The sequence below is a fragment of the Crinia signifera genome, chromosome 3 (assembly GCF_055691185.1).
Source record: "Crinia signifera chromosome 3, ASM5569118v1, whole genome shotgun sequence".
In the NCBI taxonomy this organism is placed as follows: Eukaryota; Metazoa; Chordata; class Amphibia; order Anura; family Myobatrachidae; genus Crinia; species Crinia signifera.
The window spans coordinates 231,404,287-231,420,991 of record NC_139219.1 but is presented as its reverse complement, the minus strand read 5'-3'; the positions used below and the strand labels follow the sequence as shown (position 1 = coordinate 231,420,991).

Sequence of the window (16,705 nt, the reverse complement as noted above, 5' to 3'; positions counted from 1 at the left end):
AGTGGGGGTGCACTCTCCCTCGACAACGATTGTCATGGGCCACGCTTCTGCCCGGGGGATGGCCGTCACCACCAGGCCTGGTGGCTGACCAGGGAGAGTGGTCATCCAGCGTTGTATGTATGCTTAAGTGATCTTTAACCCCACCTTTCCTATAATGACCGTTCTTTGGTGCCGCCACCATTCATAGTCTTAGTTAATTGTCAAATAAATTTGACATTCTGTTTTTGAAACGCCAGCACTTTGTGTCGTGTCTTTATTTTAGGTTAAGTTTTTGATAAGGTTTAAGTAAGTTTTTTATTTAAGTGTATCAACAGACAGGATGGGCCAGGGGGATACCCGATGGTGAGTTTATGGTTACATTAAAAAGTCTTAAATACCTTTTGAATACTATTACACACGTGCTTTTAATGTGTGTTGAAGTGCACAATTTTAAACAGATACACTGCATGAACCTAAATTAACCTGTTTTATTTTTAGAAACAACATATTTGCATTTGTTTACATCAGTAGTGAGGGAAGGTTGGCCACATCTGTTCTGTACTAGAACCACTAAAGAGAACACACTGGCCAGTATTCAATGCCTCTGATTCGCCGTATTTTCTGGGGAATCAGGCAATTCGCCGGGTTTTCAGCGAATTTTCTCTCACAATGCTGAAATGGAGAACTGCTTTCTCCATTGATTTTTGCCATGATTCTCCATTTCACATTCGTCATCTTTTTTAGGTGAACTGGAATGTGATCTTATAAAATAAAGCGTTTTTTTTTTTTTTTTTTTTGGTGTCAAAAAAATCAGATTTTTTTTCTTTAAAGGGGCATGCTATTTTTATTCATGTGCTTGCAGCACATGAATATATTTTTAATTATTATTATTTTTTTTTTTACTTTTTTTTTTTACACATTCGCCAGAAGGGGGCCGAGTCGGGAGCCGCTCATTAATATTCATATATTCACTGCACATTGATCCCGATCATTACATATGCACGATCGGGACCAGTGTGTAGCGGCTCCCTAGCACAGCCCCCTGCCAGCTCTGGGGGGCTCTCCCTGTGTCCCCCACAGCCCTCCTTCACCCCCACAATGTCCGGCGCAGGCAGGGAGGCTTCCATCTCCCTGCTTGCAGCTGTCCCCCAGCTCCACGGTGGCATTTGCCGGGGGGGTTAAAATTTGCCGCCAGGGGCAGAGAGCCCCTGACGCGTTGAATAGGGCGAACGGGCGGCTGCCCGGCGAAACGCCCTGCAGGGAGAATTGCGGCGAAAGTGCAGCGAATCCTACACAGGATTCGCTGCCGCCCGCGAGAATCCCCATTGAATACCTACCACTGTGTTGATCCATTCAATTTAATAGAAAAGAATATAAAAATTATACACATAACCATACATATAAAAATATATAAAAACAAAAGATATTCAGCATTGAGGTCTCAATAAATTTGATATTAGCGCTTTCTATCTTTAATTTATTCACACAGTCCCCTTAATTTGATGATTGATTGAAAAAAAAGTTAATTCTCCATAGTAATTTATTTGACTCCGTTTTTAAACATGACAGTTCAAGTGTCTTAAAGGATTTATTTATACTCCAATTGATCAGAGAACTCCGTTATTATAGTTACCAGAGCGTGGGGATGCGTATTACTTTACATGTATTCTGCGTCCCCTCGCGGGGCTCGCTGTGCTCGCCATGTTTCGGGCTCGGTGGCTCGCTACGCTCGCCACACTATATATTCACTATATAATCAACTCCACGCCGACGTGGATAGTGGGGGTATGAAAAGGTCGTAGGACGCGTACCGACGCCCCTCGCGGCCTCGCAGCGCTCGCCCTGCTTCGGGTTCACGTTCATAGTGGGGGTGGCGTGGGGGTGCATTTAACATTGTAAGCCCCCATTAGGGTGCTTATACAATTTAAAATTGCATCACATCGTATTGTATGGCATTGTATGCCATATACAATGCTATACAATTTTAACATTGTATGACATCGGGGGAAATCTCGTCGGATCGCATAACATCGCATGCCTTATGGTCTGCGATGCGATGGGCGCCGTGATACTACACAAGTACCCATTATTGTCACTTGAACCTGATGGTGGTGGTTTAAAACATAAGCGCACTCTTTTTTCATTGTTCTATCCACTCCCTTTCCCCCCACTAACAGGGGGGACATATAGAGTTGCTGCTATTACACTAAACAGTGCATTGAAAGGGTATTTTGTGTGTGTATATTTTGTGTGTGTATATACATTTATTATTACTTGCCGCCATACAGTATATATTATATATATATATATATATATATATATATATATATATATATATATATACTGTATGGCAGCAAGTAATAATAAATGTAAAGTCACAAGTAGTGTGACAAGTAGGTTTCAGGCTAATTGCCCTTTATCAAGACTTATAAACTTATAAAGACTTATCATTTATAATTTCTTGCCGCCGTGCAGTGAAAATCTTATGAGTGCCATCTGTTGCATCTTCAATATATTTTCCATTTGGATTTACCGGCACCGAAGTCTCTACATTTCGCTCGCTTTGTTAGCAATGCTTCGGGCACGGTGCCTCCCTGCGCTCGGCACACTATTTTATTCTCCCACCACGCCCTAGTGGATAGTAGGGCATGAAATACTGCCTGTCGGCACATGTCCGGTAAAAAACAGTGAAAAAAACCCTGTTGACCTCGCAACCTGTCGAACGAAATTTATTTTGACCTTGTTGGGATTTTAAATGTCGGTATTTTGACCTTGTCTGTATTTTGACCTTATCTGGATTTTAAATGTCGGGATTTTGACCGTCGGGATTTTGACCGTCGGTCAATGGTTGTCGCTATTTTGACCATCGGGATTTTGACTGCCGGGATTTTGACTGCATCCCCATGGTATTATGCACAACACATGGCAGCACCCCTGGAATTATACATGACACATGGCAGCATCCATCGAATGACATGGCATACATGGGGCACCCCTGGAATTATACACAACCCATGGCAGCACTGATGCAATTATACATGACACATGGCAGAACCCCTGGAATTATATGTCACACATCGCAGCACCCCTGAAATTATACACAACACATGGCAATAACCCTGGAATTATACACATGGCTCACTGCTGGAATTATACATGACACATGGCAGCACCCCTGGAATATACGACACACCTGGCTCACCTGTTTTGTTTGCATTTGTTTATATCAGAAGTGATGGAAGCTTGTGTGCAGTTTACAACGCGCAGCTACAAAATCAGGCATTATAATCAGGTCCACACCATTGCCCTTCATTATTATTTCTTTATTACGTTTCGTATATAGCGCACACTGGATAAGGTCGAATTATCGACCCGACTTAGGTTGACACCATTGGGTCGACAGGCAACTAGGTCAGGGTTTTAGGTCAACATGGATGAAGGTCGACAGATGTCTAGGTCGACATGGGACAAGGTCGACATGGTTTTAGGTTGACAAATGCGTTAGGTTGACATGGGTTAGGTCGACAGGTCGCCAGGTTGACATGGTTTTTTTCACTGTTTTTTTGAGCCAACATGTGCCGACAGGAGGTATTTCATGCCCTACCATCCACTAGGGAGAATAAAATAGCGTGCCGAGGGTAGCGAGGCACCGTGCCCAAAGCATAGCGAGCCAAGTGTAAAGGGTAGGCTGCATCACCAATTATGCGGACTGGGATCTCCATCCCATTGATAATATTGGATTTCTATAATAATAATAACAAAATTATTGGTACAAGTATAATCGCATGGGGCTTTCATAAGATGTTACCGGGGGTGTCAAATGCAGCCAGTGTGACCCAAAACATGGTGGGTAACTGACTGCCATCGTAGCTAGGCTGTGGGTACAGAGGGCTACCCTTGGCATGCAAGAGCAATTTGTCCATAAATAGGCTGCTATGACACATGAGTTGATTGTTAGGTGACACAGTGGCAGATGCACTAAAAGGAAAATGCATATCCCACGGCCGGCGCTGGCACTTTGCACACGCTCAGAGGGACTCCTGGGTCTCAGACCCAGAAGTCCAGCTCTGGAGACGCTTCACTTTTGCGTGAATAATCACATATAGTGCATACGTATATACTGTAAAGTGCATATACCTGCGATGTGGGGAGGCTCATGTTAACACTTGAATCAACAGCATTAAAGACTCGTGAACTTAGGGATGTCTGCCATGGCTGCTTCTGCAATGCTGTGAACAGTCCCTGCCCCTCGCTTTTGTTTCCTTTGTGACCTCATGTGACCTCATGTTTGTGAGCCTGAAAAAAAGTTAATTTATAATGACACCCATAGGTTTCACAGGGCTGACTTAGGTCCAGTGTTAAATTGAAGTGCAGTGTGAAAGGTGTCTGACCCAGGCTGTAGCAAGGATGGATGCTCAGCAGGTTGCACTGTGTATTGTGCATACCTGGCTGGGGGGCCGCCGGGTGGGGGAGGCAGGCTGCGGGGGTGGGGGGCTGGCACGTGCCATTGTCACTGTGGGTAGCTGCCCGGGCCCCTCCAGAGGCCGGGGCCCAGGACAACTGTACCCACAGCACCCCCCTGTTGGCGGCCCTGGTTTTATGGGTGTCCCCAGGAAAACACTGAGCATTCCCATCGATGTTCCCATGGGTACGCAGGCGGGCTGATGCACCCCCGGTCTTCGTTGTAGCCCTCAGTAATAAAAAAAGTTATATTTGTGAAGGCAGGAGAAATAATTCGATAGTCGGCAACTATGAAATGATTTCTCCTGCTAGCAGAGGCTTGCAAGGGGATTTGTTCTCGTATACATCCCCTCGCATGGTGATTTGGCGGCGTGATTTGGGGTGATTTGGCGGCGGGGGAGGGTTTGTGTTCTCACAGGGTGGCGGGGTGGCATCTCAGGTGCTCGTAAGCTGTTTACTGAGCCAACCTGAATGAGGGCCAATTTTCGCCAAACGTGTTTGTGTACCATATCCGGTATATCTATACATTGTGTTATAATTTCAATGCATATCAATAAACATTCATTTTTATTAAACAATATTCTGTTATGAGCGCCCCAGTAAAGACTCTTTTTTACTTTTATTTTTGCTGTACAATAAAGTAAAAAGATAGTAACTTTGTGTTTGAAAAAAACCATGTTGCAATGCAAGGGGGAAATACATTTCTTATTTATTCATTAATGAATTGCTTGATTGATTACATGCATGGCAGATACCGGGTGCTTTTTCATGTTCCTACAAACAGCATTGTTTTTACACTACAATTAAGATTTACATTATGACACGCCCCCTCATATCCATGGTCGATGCAAGGCACCGGAGCGCCCCAGGCGAGTAGGGGTGGGGGCGCCCCGGTGCCCAGGGGGTGTGGGGGGGTGGTACCTGTATTATAAAACTGGCGGCGTCGGCGTCCCTGCAGTGCTGGAGCCGGCAGGGGTGTCCGTGCCGCGGGGGTACCTGCGGTGCTGTCACTGTGTATAAAGCTGCTGTCGGCAGCGGGGTCCCTGCAGTGAATAGAGAATAACTAGCGCTATGCGGCGGCGCGGGAAGTGCTTCTGATTTTGAAAACACTTGCCGCACGCTGATTGGCTGAATCTCAGCCAATCAGCGTGCGGCAAGTGTTTTCAAACCCAGAAGCGCTTCCCGCGCCGCCGCATAGCACTAGTTATTCTCTATTCACTGCAGGAACCCCGCCGCCGCCACCGCTAGCAGCAGCTTTATACACAGTGACAGCGCCGCAGGGACCCCCGCGGCACGGACACCCCTGCACGCTCCAGCACCTGCCCGCTCCAGCACTGCAGGGACGCCAACGCCGCCAGCTATATGCACATGCTGGGGGTGAGGGGCGAACTGCCGCCCTCCAGGTGCCGGCGCCCTTGGCAAATGCCTAGAGCTGCCTAGTGGTGGCGCCGGCCCTGCTCATATCTAAATCTCTGCAAATGTTACATTTGCTCCACCCACAGTGTTTTACCAAGGTGCAGAGCTACTGTACTTCTTTTTGCCTTACTCCCAACTCTCCAGAATTATCTCCAGAAAGTGAATGTCCCCACAAAGGAAACTGTGATTATGAAGGGGGAAGAATCAGTTGAATTTCTGAACATGATGTTACAAGAACAAATTGTGCAGAAGTCGGTGCCCAATGTAACAATAGAGTATTTGCAGTGCTGTTTTGCACTTGTACAGTTTGTACATGAAGCAGTAATGGATTTTGTGGTAATTTTAGTAATAGCCATCATTAAGGAGGACTCAGGGCGAGACGTACTAAGCTTGAAAAGTGATAAAATGGAGAGTGATAAACAACCAGCCAATCAGCTACTACCTGACATTTTTCAAACACAGCCTGTGAGATCACAGTTAGGAGCTGATTGGCTGGCTGTTTATCACTCTCCATTTTATCACTTTTCAAGCTTAGTACATCTGGCCCTCAGTCACAATAAATGTATTACACCTAACATGTTGCATCAAGTTTAGAGCCAGGCAAATGTCTACTCTCTGCAAATACTTAAAATATGTTTTGTTTCAACTCAAACTAAAGTACAGTATACAGTAGAAATACGTTGTAATCAAACTTACAGTGTAGACATTAAATTACATTAGTTATTGCAGTATCTGCCTGAAACAAACAAAAAAAATTACTGTGAGTCAGGATTACCATCTCATTCTCCTCTCCTTCATTCAGCAGAGCCCTGTCAGCATCCTGCGTGTGTTTCCCCATAGTGCTGTCTGTGACACATGTGGCAGGACACTCTTCAGTGCAGTCTTCTCCTCTCTGGAGTCACAGTGCAGACACTCCCTGGCATTGCAAACCTCCTCAGAGCCTCTGATTACACACCTTCACAGGGGAGGATTAATTCTGTACGGGGTGTTACTTGAATTTAGTATTTGCTTAATGATCTTTGAATAGTACCTCATGTGTAACATTTGGCACTATGGGATGGGTATTCTCTGTCCACAGATAAATGTATGTCATTGTTCACAAAAATCACTATTGTGTGCATACGTATATGTACAAATATACCATTCTTATGTCAGTAGGAAGGTTGTTTGTGTTCCACAGTACAGTCCTGTAATCTAATTATGTATGTATACAATCAGTATAATAGACCTTTATGCTATAGATGCAATTAATTGTGTGCTATGTAGCCATGACTTACTGTATACAGTTTTGACCTGGCATTGATTGAAAGACATTTGTATAACAACTTCTTTAAACTCACTATGTAACCACAGCTTGGCTGAGGGATTTGGTGACCAAAAACATGTTGTCCCAGAACTGCACACATTTGGCACATGTAATTAGGACAGTCCATTTCATCTTGTGATTAAGCCATAAATTATGTTAAAGCCAGTTATATTGTATGGAAACAATATCTGTTGCCCTAGATGATTTATACACCTTTCACACTGACAAATATTTCCCGGGTTATTGCACATGAAGGCGCAACAACCTGGGAAATTGGGCAGTGGGAAAGGGTCCTAAAAGATTGTCCCGGGTCCAGTGTTTCGGGATTTCGTCCCACATGACCAGAGTTGGACCCGGAACGCTCACGGGTCCAGGGGCAGTGTGAACGGGTAACCCGGGTTGACGTGACCCAGGTCCCGTTCCCTGCTCTGTAAAGGTGCCGCTGGGAGATGCTGACATCTCCCATCACTTCCCCTGCCCCCACCTCCCCATTATGTCACATGCCTGGCTTTATGCTGGGTCGGGAGGCTAGTGTGAAAGTGCTTGCAAGACGGTAACACCTGGGATTTTGTACCTGGCTTGCGACCAGGCTTGCAAGCGCTTGTCAGTATGAAAGGAGTATAACTTTATTTAAATGTAACAGTTACTATGTTTAATAATGTATCGATAAGTATCTTCCAGAAAAAACCCTACTTAAAAACATTTATCATATGTGGTTGGAAATCAGTGTTTCGGTTCTAATTCCTCATAATGTTTTGCTTTTGGCAAAACCACCCTAAACTGTTTTGGTTCATATTTGGTTTTTGTTTTGATTAAAAAACAATTAAAACTGTATAATTATGAATACATATCAATAAAAACAGCTAAAACCACGTAATGTTTGCAATTCAAAATTTGGATTTAAAAGCTGAATTCCAAACCGCAGGAACGGATTTTGGTTCAGTTCAGATCCACAAAATGTGGGTGGATTATCATAGTATGGAAATACTGGAGAAAATCTTGACTAATTAATAAAATAATTCTGATAATTATAAGTGTGTGCCAGCGGCTCCAGACCAGCAACTGTAGCACAGTTCACAATTTAAACAGGGGAACCACACCCACTGCCACCAACTGCCATTCCAAACTAGTACCCCTTCACATCGCTAAGCCAGGTCGCTGATTATACATTATATATATATAAATACATTAGAGACGAAGGGCAAGTAAAATGGTGCAAGGCCTACATCACAAAACGTACCAGGAAAGACTAAAAGATCTTAATATGTATACTTTAGAGCAGAGAAGGGAAAGGGGGGACATGATAGAAACTTTCAAATATATCAAGGGTTTTAACAAGGTACAGATGGGAGACTTTCTTCACAGGAAGAGGAGCAACAGAACACGAGGACATGCACCGAAACTAGAGGGAGGAAGATTCAGGGGAAATTTGAGAAAGAATTACTTCACAGAAAGAGTAGTAGATAAGTGGAATAGCCTCCTATCAGAGGTGGTAGAGGCTAATACAGTAGTACAATGTAAACATGCTTGGGATAAGCATATTGATATCCTTACAAAAAAATAAGGATTAAATATGGTTAAAGGTAACATGTTTTAAAAAAGGAGCAGACTAGATGGGCCAAGTGGTTCTTATCTGCCGTCAAATTCTATGTTTCTATACACAGGGCGACCTGGGTTTAACCCTTCTTACAACCCATGTCAAATTGCCAGGTTGGTCGACCTGGGTTATAAACTGTGGTGCTTTCACATCGCACCTTGACCTGGGTCCATACATCACCAACCCGGCATTGACCCAGGTCTGAGGTGCGATGTGAAAGGGATTTAGCAGTTAGAGTGGCTCTACTATTTGAATTGTGAACTATGCTCCAGACCCTCCTCTGGAGTCACCACTGGTGTGTGCTGATGTTTTTGATTGTACAGTATATGACATGCATTAGTACTTTAATGTGAGGGATAGAGTTGGATGTTTGGAAATGTTACAATTTGTACTTTATTTAGAAATATTTCTACACAGCTCAAGTTCTCATTGGTGGTCCCCGATGGCCAAATTGCCCAGCACTCATCTTATTGTCTCATGTCTTGATAAAGGGTCAAGGACCCGAAACGTTGACTACAGTACCTACAGTTGTGGGCTTCATTACTTAATTTTACCTGCTGTTATGAGACGAGTGCAGTTGATTGTTGCAATTATATATATATACAGTATGTGTGTGTGTGTGTGTGTGTGTACAGAATATATACTGTAAAAGTAATAAAGAAAACATACATACCATAAAATGATAAAAAATATGAATAGGAAATAAATCCAGGAAATAATTTCAGGAGGTGATGAAGGCGAAACTGATACAGATGAGTGAAATGCGTTGAGGTACTCCTGTATTGGGACAGGAGTCAATCCTGTTGATGTCCTCTTGGCCTAGATAAATTCTATTTGCACTGATATATTCTGAGCAATAATTGAATGTACACTGTCGGCAGCACATGTTAGCTGCGAGAAGTAGTTCTGGACCGCTGTGCTGCTGTAGTTCAGATGTGGCTGTTAGCAGGGCTCAGCGCTGCTGACTATTTCAAATGCAGCGCTTTTGCTCGCGGCCAGGCAGCCAATCAGGAGCAGTCACTGCACTAGGACAATTGTTTTCCTCCCCACTAATATGTCTGTAAATTAGAATTTGTATATGTTTTTATTATTTATTTAGAGTACAAATAACACTTCAGAAATATTCTCCTGTTATCTTATTTTAGGGATTCTGGTCTATCACGTATATCAGCATTTCATTTGACATAAAAGTTTGTTAAGTCGTATTTTTTAAATGCTGGACTTCAGAAGTCTTCGTGTTTTTTTTTAAAAATAATATTATAGATCGAACAAATTATGTTTTACAACATATATGTTTTTATATTGTCTTAGATGAGCTGTATTGTAAATGGGTACTCTTTACCTAGCACGGCGCCCATGATTTTGATTGTGGGCATCGCAGGTAAAAAAATCGCGGGCATCGCGGCCATTGAATGCACTAAAAATCGGGTGCGACGCGACCGACGCCTGCGATTTCCCATAGGGATCAATGTTAAATTTCTCAATTGACCCGATTTTACTGTTCAATGCCTCAATTGACCCGATTTTTCCATAGGAATCAATGTTAAATGGCCCACAGAGGCCAAATAGGCACCCTAAAGTGTGAAATGGCCCCCACAATTGTTAACGCCACCTCACGATGAACGTGAACCCGAAGCGTAGCGAGCCCGCGAGGGGCGGCGGTACGCGTCCTACGACCTTTTCATACCCCCACTATCCACGTTGGCGTGGAGTTGAGAATAGAATAGTGTGGCGAGTGCAGCGAGCCACCGAGCCCGAAGCGTGGCGTGCGCAGCGAGCCCCGCGAGGGGACGCAGATACCTTCACAGGTAAACGCGTCCCTTCGCGGGCTTCACAGGTATCCGCGTGCGCTCGCCACGCTTCGGGCTCGGTGGCTCGCTGCGCTCGCCACACTATTCTATTCTCAACTCCACGCCGACGTGGATAGTGGGGGTATGAAAAGGTCGTAGGACGCGTACCGCCGCCCCTCGCGGGCGCGCTGCGCTCGCCACGCTTCGGGTTCACGTTGATCGTGGGGTGGCGTTAACAATTTGGGGGGCCATTTCACACTTTAGGGTGCCTATTTGGCCTCTGTGGGCCATTTAACATTGTTTCCTATGGAAAAATCGGGTCAATTGAGGCATTGAACAGAAAAATCGGGTCAATTGAGACATTTAACATTGTTCCCTATGGGAAATCGCGGGCATCGCGTCGGTCGCGTCGCACCCGATTTTTTAGTGCATTCAATGTCCCCGATGGCCGCGATGGGCGCCGTGCTAGGTAAAGAGTACCTGTAAATGTTCTTCAAATGAAAACATTTCAGTTAAAAATAAAAGTCTCCCGGAAGGTAATAAAACATGCTTTTTTAAATAAATATATAGTTTTATAAAAAATCTTAGAGTGTCATTATTTATATATATTTTAACATTAACATTTAACATTAAATTTGCGCTTATTACGTATTGGAAGATCCCAAAGCATTTTCTTTCCATCCAGGAGGTGGACCTTGCCTCTCAGTATGCTCCTGCTACTCCATAATTTGCTTACATTTGGCTAGGAGACAAAAAATAATCTCATGAATGCACAAGGATAAAGGATTTGTAACAAACAACCTTAAGGTACAAAAATGTTGAACATATCTGATGAAAAAGTTAGTAGTGTATCGATTCAACTTCATTATTTAGTTGTTCAGACATTCTTCAATTGGTAGGTGTAATTAAATATTTGGAGGGATAGTATTGCCAGCTTTATAGTAAGTCCCTCCATTATCCTGCTCTGCAGCTCCCCATTCCATAATTATCATTCTCTCAGCAGTTTCTATGCTCAGTGGCAGCCTTACTGAATTCACTTTCCCAGTCAAATGGCAGTGCCAACAGTCAGGGCAGCCGAGAGGGGCGGGTACTAATTACCTGGGCTTGCTGGAGCGGCCCTGGTTTGACCCCCCCTTCCCCCTTTGTTGCTCCCCGGCAGCAGCAGCAGCAGCACACACCTCAACAGCATGTGCTGTGCTGACAGTATTGCATTTAAGCTTATTTATTTATTTACAGTTTCTTATAGCAGCCCATCGCCAAGGGACCCCATTTCACTGCAAGTCTTAAGCTTGGTACACATATATACAATCCCTGTTTCTTGCAACCGTTCGGCCGACCGTACTCTCGTCGGACCTACCACAAACAACAGCCGATCACGCGTGTACACACCTGTACAATTTTACTTGCGACGTCCGATGTACTCCCGTCCAAACAGTCGCAATAAAAAGATTGTACCACCGTACACACTGTCTCGATTTGGACTATTGACACGTCATATGTGAGCAAAATTATCATAATGGGCTGGGTTAGGGCATAATTATAGCAAACCGCTATGTGCGCGAAAGTAGCAAACCCCTCTATATAGAACTTTAGTCGGCCGGCAGGGTGACTAAACTTCTATATAGATGGGTTATGCATCTACATTTTAGTCAGCCTTTTACCCATAACAAAAAAAAAAATGACGTGCCCCCCCCCCCCCCCCCCCACGGCTGTAACCAGCACCAGGCTGAAGAGCCGGGCTGGTATTAAAAAATCAGGAAACCCAACAAACAGGGCTTCGCTGATTTTTTAAAACCAGCCCCAGGCTCCAGGTCCGGGGCTGGTTCCCAAAATACAGGGGACAAAATGACTAGGGGTCCCCCATATTTTAAGAACCAGCCCCAGGCCAAACCAGCCAGCAGGGTAATGCCACAGCCAGAGGACACTTATTATATAAGGTCCCGCGGCCAAAGCATTCAGCCCTCTGACTGGTCAGCCTGGCCAGGGGTCCTGGGGGAGTGGGGACCCCCCCAATTAAGGGGTCCCCCCTCCAGGACTTACCTGACCAGGCTGAAGCCTGGTGCTGTCCCCGGTGGCCCTGTGCGGTGGCCACCGGGCTGATTCAGTGTAAAAAAAAATAGAATTCTGGGGGGCGTGGCCTGGCAGGCAATGGTGGAAGACGCACTTGCTGCGAGCTCCCAACACCCACAGCCTTGCACTTACAACAGCCACTAATTAGCCACATCAATCCTCTCCCCACTACATCGGGGGAGCCCCAGGCACTCTCCGTCCCCGTACAGGGCAGAGCCGGCGGAATCGGGGGAGACATTAGGTCTCCCTGCGGGTTGCGGCTTTTCCCTGCCTACAAGCCGGGACCTGGATTTGCGGCCCCGGCATCACATCAGCGCGGTACCTCTCTTGTCGTGGAACGGCTGGAGCTCTGCCCCGGCGGCTTCCCACTAGGGGAGCTTCTGTAACGCTCCCGGGCGGCAGCTCGACGCGGGTGAACACACTCCCCGGCCGCCGGCCAGTCAGCGGCGCCCGCCATCTTGCCTGGAGACAATCAGCAGCATTGGAGCCGGCGGGGAGACTGAAGCCAGCCGTCTCGCAAGGAGAGCCCTGTGAGTACCCCCGCACACCACACACAGGCTTCCCCCGGCCAAGGTGTCTCCTCTCCCCCCCTGAGTAGTCTGGAACCGGCTGGGTACTGTTTGAGTCCCTGGGGAGGGCGGAGGGGTCTGCCTGCACGCTGCACTGTCTCATCAGTGTGGGCAGACACCTTTAACAACCCCAAACCCTAACGATTTACTGACTTCAGTGGACTTGCATCAGCTACTTGGAGGCAGCCATAACATTAGCTGAACCTTCTTATACAATATATACCAGCCAGGCTGCCCTACAGTTGTCTATCCAGAGCTGCTGTGAATTTGAAGCTATATTACCAGCCCCGTTACTAACTACTACATCAGACCAGACTCCAAGCAGTCTTACATGCCTAAAAACCATTACTGTGCCTGTGGCGCCCTCTTGTGGCCTTTATTCATATAACTTCTCCATATAACTGCAAATGCTAAAGGAGATGTTCTGACACACTCCACGCTATTCACCTGGACATGTAACCAGCGCAGACTGACATCTATTATAAAAAAAAAAAAAAAAAAAACCCGCATCTGTCTGTTTCAGCCGCATAATTATTCACCTGCACTTAGATACTGGCGAGGCTCCTGTCCGTATTATGCCTGCTAAACGCGCTAAAACGCCAAAGCCTGTCCCCCAGGTATCCTTTTTTAAACCTTCCCCGGCAAGGTCCAAACCGGTAGACGAAGTAGGTGATCACCCACCCAAGAAAAACCTGCCTAACCCCTCGGGGATGGATGCATCGCCATCTAACAGCTCTACACAAGCCGCCAATATGTTGGAGGATAGTCAAGCTCTCACTGTAGGCTCTATGAAACTACTTCTATCACAATTTAAAAAGGATGTTTCCGAAGAGTTTAAAGCAACACTTAGAGACTGCCAGAAGTCAATTGATGACCTAGGCGAGCGAACCGTCCATATTGAATCCAAGATGGGGGAGGTTGTATCCTCTCATAACCACCTAATCTCCTCTCATGAGGCCCTCGAAGCGGAAGTTGCTGCCCTACGAGATAAAGTCTCAGACCTGGAGGACAGATCGAGGCGGAACAACATTAAAATGCGGGGAATTCCCGAATCGATCTCAAACAGTAGCCTAAACGATTTTGCTGTTAATATCTTCCAAAAGCTTCTCCCTAACAGATCCTCTACAGACTTCCTGATAGACAGGATCCATCGATTGCCCAAAGCTAAAGGTGCCCCCTCGGATGCCCCGCGAGATGTACTAATGCGGATACATTTCTTCCATGTGAAGGAAGCGATCCTCAAGGCTACCAGACCGTCTGAAGATTCATCAAGAATTTTAGATCAGCTCCAAATATATGGTGACTTATCCCAAGCTACCTTGGCCAAGAGGCGCTCCTTTTACCCCATAACCTCTGTTCTACGCAAAGAAAATATTCAGTACAGATGGGGGTTTCCCACAAAGTTGTTAATTAACCGAGAGGGCTCCACGATTGCTGTGTCGTCAGTCGACGAAGGAAAACGCTTCCTATCCACACTAATTCTAGCGAGTCCTTCAACTGTTCCGTCATCTGAGCGTGGACTCCAGCTGGACTGGTCTGCGTCAGGGTCGAACCAGTGATCCGGTTAAGCATAGAAATCGTTTATTTCTCTTAACACTGCTTATTTACAGTTTTAATGATATTGTTTAGATTTAAGTCGATATATTAAGCAGTCTTGAGAACCGTTTCTACTACCTTCACTATTGTAGTTGCTCATTTGCTCTACTTTTGTTGTTATCTGTAGGAATTTATTCCTAATAGGTTACTATTCAAAAATTTTGTCAGTCTTGCTATTGTTCGTTCAATGGCTATGTTATCTTAGTATGTTCTCTCAGTCCTAGAAAATTTATCTTCAGCTTTCTGTGTTCTGTCCCCCCGGGCTAGCGTGGGGGTTGATAGGACAAACTATTGGGAGTAATGGCCATTGATAATATTTACCCAGAGTTTTCTTTTTCTTAGTTAAGTAAGGTTACTGTTCCGGGTGTATGTATGTTACCACTACCCCCACGTCACCTCCGTGTGCCGTCATGATACGGCGCCCAACTTTACCCCCATTCGGGGGTCCACTCATTTCCTCCTTCACCCCTTCCCCTCTCCTTTCCCCTTCTCGTTTTCTTGTTTTCCCCCCAGACCCTAATTGGATACTCTTGCGCACTGTCTCTAATACAATATTTTTTTGTCTGTCTCTGTTTTGTCAAGCTGTCTTTCAAATAGACGATAATGGTTAATGTCATTTCCATAAACGCCAAAGGTCTCAACTCTCCCAACAAGAGGAGATTGGCCCTTAGATATTTCCATTAACATAAAATTCAAATCGCTGCTGTTCAAGAAACTCACTTTATAGACTCAGCTCCCCCGTTATTCTATGATAGGAACTACCCACACTGCTACATGGCTAATGGCCCATCTAAAAAAGCTGGAGTAGCGATTCTCATATCGCAGCACTGCGCTTTCTCTCTCTCATCCCAATACTCAGACCCTGAAGGTAGATACCTGGTCTTAACTGGGTCTCTTGAAAATAGAGATGTGACAATAGTGTCGTGCTATGCCCCGAACACTAAGCAACTCCAATTTTGTAGAAAACTTTGTGCCAAAATTCAGCAAATAGCCAGGGGAGCCTTGCTGCTCTTAGGGGACTTCAATTTGGTCCCAGACCCATCTTTGGACAGCTCGCGCAAATTATCCCGGTCTTCCAGCCAGCCCTGTGGCCCCTCTAAGGGACTTCGCCAGCTCCTAGCGGAATATGACCTCTTTGATGTATGGCGAGTCAAACACCCTTCAGTAAAGGACTATACCTTTTATTCCCATGTGCACGGCACTTATTCAAGAATCGATCTAGCCCTGTCAGATAGATGGTCCCTAGATTCCTTTAAGAAAATTAGTATTCTTCCCAGATCATGGTCAGACCACTCCCCTATTTATATTGAGTGGGAAATAATGGGTAGGACAACTGCTCCGGGCCCGTGGCGCCTGGGTCGCCAATGTCTCGTTCAGCCAGAGGCTCGACAGGCTATATGCTCGTCAATAGATTATTACTTACAGGAGAACTCCGCCGAGGATACTACAACCTTTACTCACTGGTGCGCCCTCAAGGCGGTAGCTAGAGGCTCTGCCATACAAATAGCAGCCAAGCTGAAAAGAGAATATGCAAGATCCTTAGCACAAGCCGAATCCGAGCTCTCCACCCTAGAGGCCGCCCACAAGTCCAACCCAGCAGATAAAGCCTTATGTAAGCGGTTGAATGCAGCAAGAGATAAGGTGAACAGCTTTTACCTAGCAGAAGTCCAGCGCAATGTATACAAACTTAACCAGAAATTCTACCAACTTGGTAATAGGGCAGGTAGGCTATTGGCGAGGAAACTGAGAGGTAAGAGAGCCAAGGAAAAAATCCACATGATCCATTCGGATCGGGGATTAAAAATATATGATCCAAACGAGATAGCCAACGCCTTTTCTGATTATTATTCTAAACTCTATAACCTGAAAGATGACCCGGCCACCTGCCAGCCCCAACAAGAGAAGATAGCTAACTTCCTGG

General features: G+C 45.5%; 1 protein-coding gene across 1 annotated transcript in view; it reads right to left on the bottom strand.

Moving 5' to 3' along the window:
• LOC146062977 (putative cation-transporting ATPase 13A4) overlaps positions 1–6,694 on the bottom strand; it is a 137,797-nt gene extending 131,103 nt beyond the window's left edge. The window contains exon 1 of the mRNA XM_083174987.1: positions 6,632–6,694. Coding sequence (XP_083031113.1) covers positions 6,632–6,694 — 63 coding nt within the window. The remainder of the gene's footprint in view (positions 1–6,631) is intronic.
• Positions 6,695–16,705: the final 10,011 nt, after the last annotated feature.